The 4,019-nt window shown below is 37.2% G+C and overlaps 1 protein-coding gene across 5 annotated transcripts; it reads right to left on the minus strand.

Moving 5' to 3' along the window:
- On the minus strand, positions 1-2,422 carry LOC110773160 (uncharacterized). 5 transcript variants are annotated; one of them, XR_015836587.1, is made up of 6 exons: positions 2,027-2,422; positions 1,682-1,918; positions 1,243-1,367; positions 930-1,146; positions 535-664; positions 1-259 (listed from the first exon to the last, which is right to left on the minus strand). XR_015836587.1 is itself a non-coding variant. In XM_088255008.1 (5 exons), the coding sequence occupies exons 1-5, from the start codon at positions 2,096-2,098 to the stop codon at positions 245-247; spliced, it is 666 nt and encodes a 221-aa protein (XP_088111134.1). In that variant the 5' UTR covers positions 2,099-2,422; the 3' UTR covers positions 1-244. The 5 variants fall into 5 exon arrangements, 4 of the variants coding, with proteins under 4 accessions (XP_088111134.1, XP_088111131.1, XP_088111132.1 ...); XM_088255008.1 differs by lacking the exon at positions 535-664; XM_088255005.1 differs by having other exon boundaries at positions 1-664.
- Positions 2,423-4,019: the final 1,597 nt, after the last annotated feature.

Consider the following 4,019-nt stretch of genomic DNA (forward strand, 5'->3'; position numbering starts at 1 on the left):
TTTCTGCATCCACCTTTCAAATTGCCAATTTTGCCATACAAACAACAAGAATGAAATTTCTACAGTACAATTATAAATTGGATACCGAGTTCATCTAAGAAGACGAGGAAAGTTCGTAAGAAAAGCAAATGGAAAAATAAAAAATGACAACCTCACAGCTGCTGCTAGTGTCCCCTCGGACATGAAGAGAAAAGGTGCCACTCTGAAATTTGGTTCATCACTATGCCGCAAAGCTGAACCCAGCTCATCCATCACGTATCTACAAAGCAGAGGATCGTCAGTTCAAAGTAAATAATTGGCTGTTTGTTCATGTACGTGCACTTTATTTATTCTGTGACAATAGTGATCTCAATTATTCAAGAGATACAATAAAACACCAATCAAGCAGAACCAGAGTACAACAATATGCAATGCTCCACTATAACTCTGCTTTTCTATTTGAAAATACTTTAATAATCTATCGCTTATGTTCATGAACACTTTCAATGCATGAATCATCGGGAAATCTGTTTTCTTTGAGATTGAGAAACATACAGTAGCGAGGTCTCGTCGATCTTCTCCTCATCTGCCAGTCGATATGTCATTAAATATAGCCACATTGCATTTATAACACGATCAGTAAGTGGCTCATCTGCAGTCCACTCAGGAAGACGTGGCTGAAGCACTGAGTCAACCACATCCTTTTCAGTTTCAAATATTTTTGATGCATTGACACCATTTAATACTGAAAGATTAGGAAGAGATTCAAGAATTTGTACAGAACTTTCCCCTAATGCTGCTAGTTTACCAATCATCTAAGTATGTTCTTTGACTCTAAAAATCCACCATCATCCTTTACCAAGTACGTAAAATAAAATATCAGACTTAGTCAGCAGAAATAGTAAAATGGTTCATGAAAAAAGTGAGAGATATATAGAAAATGCTTGAACCTTATTGAACAAATTGTGAATACATCTATTTGACAGATCAAGATCAGTGACTTGCTTCAATGTGTTGTCAGGCTGATCAACGCTCCCTGGATTTTCCTTATCATACACTCCTCCACAAAACCCCAATGCCCACTCACCATAATTGGAGGTAAACTTTGAGTTATATATTTCAAGATTCGGCAATTCTCGAAGAACTTTATCTGCCAATTCATCACCACTGAATTGACAAAAACAAAACAAAATCTCTCAGTAAAGAAGTGGCTCAGTTAAAGCAGACATTAACACCTTTCTGAATATTAATAAGCATGCTTACCAATTTTGTACAACTGGGTTATTGTTCAGCCATAGAGCTCTTTGATTTTTGAACTTGGTAACTTCCTGAACAACTACTTCCACATTCTCAAGCTTATTTCCACACAAGGATAATGCAAACAAACCCTGAAAGTATAAACATACTAGACTTTAGGAAAGAAAAAATACTGCAAGATGTTCAAAAAATCGCTAGGCGGTAGGCGGGCGCCTAGGCGTTTCTTTTATTCATTTATTTATAATTATTTTGTATTATAAATTTATTTTGAACTGCTTGAGGAGGAGAGAGAGAGAGGAGAGAGAGGCAGCTTGAGGTAGGTTTTCTTAAAAGTCTGGAAAAAAAAAAAAAAAAAAAAAAACCCGACCCGCCCAGGCCGCCTAGCGCCTATGCCGATTTTTCGAACACTTCTGATTGGGTTTATAGAGCTTTAGAAATGACATACTGGGCACTTAGTAGACAAGTCTAAGGACGACAGCGTTTCATCATCGATGTCAAGGTCCTCAAGCTCCAACCACCTCACGTTCCCGTTGGCTTCAGTAATCTCATTTTCCAGTACCTCCAAGACGCTCCGTTTTGCATTGCCCTCACTCAAACGGTCCTCTTCTGAATCAGAATTCAAATCAGCATCCACACACATTATCGCCGCCATCCTCTCAGCCAACCCAGGAACTTCCATTAACTACACAACCAAACAAACCACCAAAGATTAAAGCTTCATTCTTTTCGAATTTTTCTCGGAAACCAAACAGAGCACTAGAAAATCAGGACGTCTAGAGAAGTAAAGAACCTGCTTGTAAGCATCGGAGAGGCGGAAAGTCCAGGCGTGATCGATAAGGAAGACGTCAGAGTGTTCGGGCATGGATTCGGAGGTCAAAACAAGACGCCGCTGACGGCCGTCCTCGGTGGGTTCGATTTGGAAGTGGGACCCGTCATCGAAGCTCTCCGAAAGAAGCTTCTGGAACAGCTGGCGGTGCAGTGACTGAGGCAATCCCGAGGCCGCCAGAAGCAGACCGTGAACTTTGACGGTCCTCGTAGGTTTCGATTCTCGTCATTGCTATTGTCGACTGCGTACGACGAGGTTTCACTTGCTGTGTCTGATCTGATGAGTGTCTCACTGGTTTTGGCGGCTGCTGGGTGAGAAAAGAGGAGGAAGAGGATTCCTTTTTTTTTTTGGTCAAGAGAGGAAGAGGATTCTAGTTTCCAGGAGAATTTAGATTTGGGTTGGGCTTTATTTGGTTCCATTCTATTATAAACGTATAGCCGCGCGGCTATACTCTATAAATAGAATATTTTACCAGTATAGCCGTGCGGCTATACCCTCCAAATAGAATATTTTAATAGTATATTAGAATATTTTACAAGTAAAGCCGATCGGCTATACCTATTAAATAGAATAATTTAAAAATATAGCTGCGCGGCCATACCCTGCGCTGCATTTCTTTTTTAAATACTTTAATTAGTATTTAAAAATGTTATTAAAGAAAAAGTAAATAAAAGAGTATTTATTAAGCAATATAACTTATGAAGTTAATTAAAATATTTAATACTAATTAGGCTTATTTACTGTAGTATTATCTGAAACTTTGGTCAAATCTCACTTTATCCCCTGAAAGTTAAAATGGCCCACTTAACCCCCTTGATCAAGGTTTGGTGTTCCAGTTTGCCGCCTACCGTCATCTCCATTAAGAACTCCGTCAATTTTGATGACGTGGCATGGCTATTTTAGTCTTTTTACCATAAATGATGATGGGTGAGATGTAGGCTCCACTTTTTCTACTTAAGTAGACTAAAATATTAATAAAAAATTAAAATTAAAAAATGTAATTACCTGTTAATATATATAAAAAAATCAAAATTGGAAAAAAATTAATATTAAAAAAAATCTCTTCTTCTCCGTCTCTCTCCCTCTGTCGTCTCCTCCCCTTCCCCTATAACTTCACACCATGCTCAGCGTCACCTCTCACAGTTCATAGTTGCAGTGACGGACCCAGGATCCGAACCCCGTAGGGTCATAGTGTAAATGTTCCGAAGAAAATTTAAGAACGGGTTATTTTTCTTATCTATTTTTTCTCTTCCAAAATTTTATTCCTTTCTTGGAAAAATATACTTTGAATGATTTCAATTTGTCATTTTTTTATATATGTTTTTGAGTGATTTCAATTCGTAAAATTTCAAACCAAACCTATGCCAATTAACCAAAAAACGAAAAAATCACAACCACCTAATCAACAAAAATAAGCAAAAACTTCATCCAACAAATCAAACCAATACATATAAATCATAAATTTCATCCAGGCAATTATAAATTTGATTTCCATTAAATTAAAACTAGTATACATCATCCTTATTTTGATATTAAGATTTAGAACTTACTTGAAATAAGAAATATCACAACAACAGTGGTGCCACAACATGTAGTGGACGGCGGCAGTGGAAACACGTCGGCGATACTACAACAGGTGGGGATTGGGGAGCTTGGGGTTAGGGTTTGAGAAAAGAATAATAGAAATTGGGAGATGAGTTTTAAGGGTTTTTTTGCAACTTGCAAAGATAAGCTGCTCAGTTTGTTGGTATGGTGAAATGTTGTACTTGGTAAACAAGTGGAGAACTCATTGCTTTGTATAGACTTTTTTGTAATATTGGTTTTAGCACTGTTGGAAAAAAAAAAATCCAAAATTTTATTGGGTCAGATATTTTGCCTGCACATCTTGTTCCAATCTGTTGGTTACTGCATTTTGTTCTAATTACAATGAAGAAAAACAAGTTTTTTTAATTTTTTT

Source organism: Prunus avium, chromosome 6 (assembly GCF_965620075.1).
Source record: "Prunus avium chromosome 6, drPruAviu1.hap1.1, whole genome shotgun sequence".
Lineage (NCBI taxonomy): Eukaryota > Viridiplantae > Streptophyta > Magnoliopsida > Rosales > Rosaceae > Prunus > Prunus avium.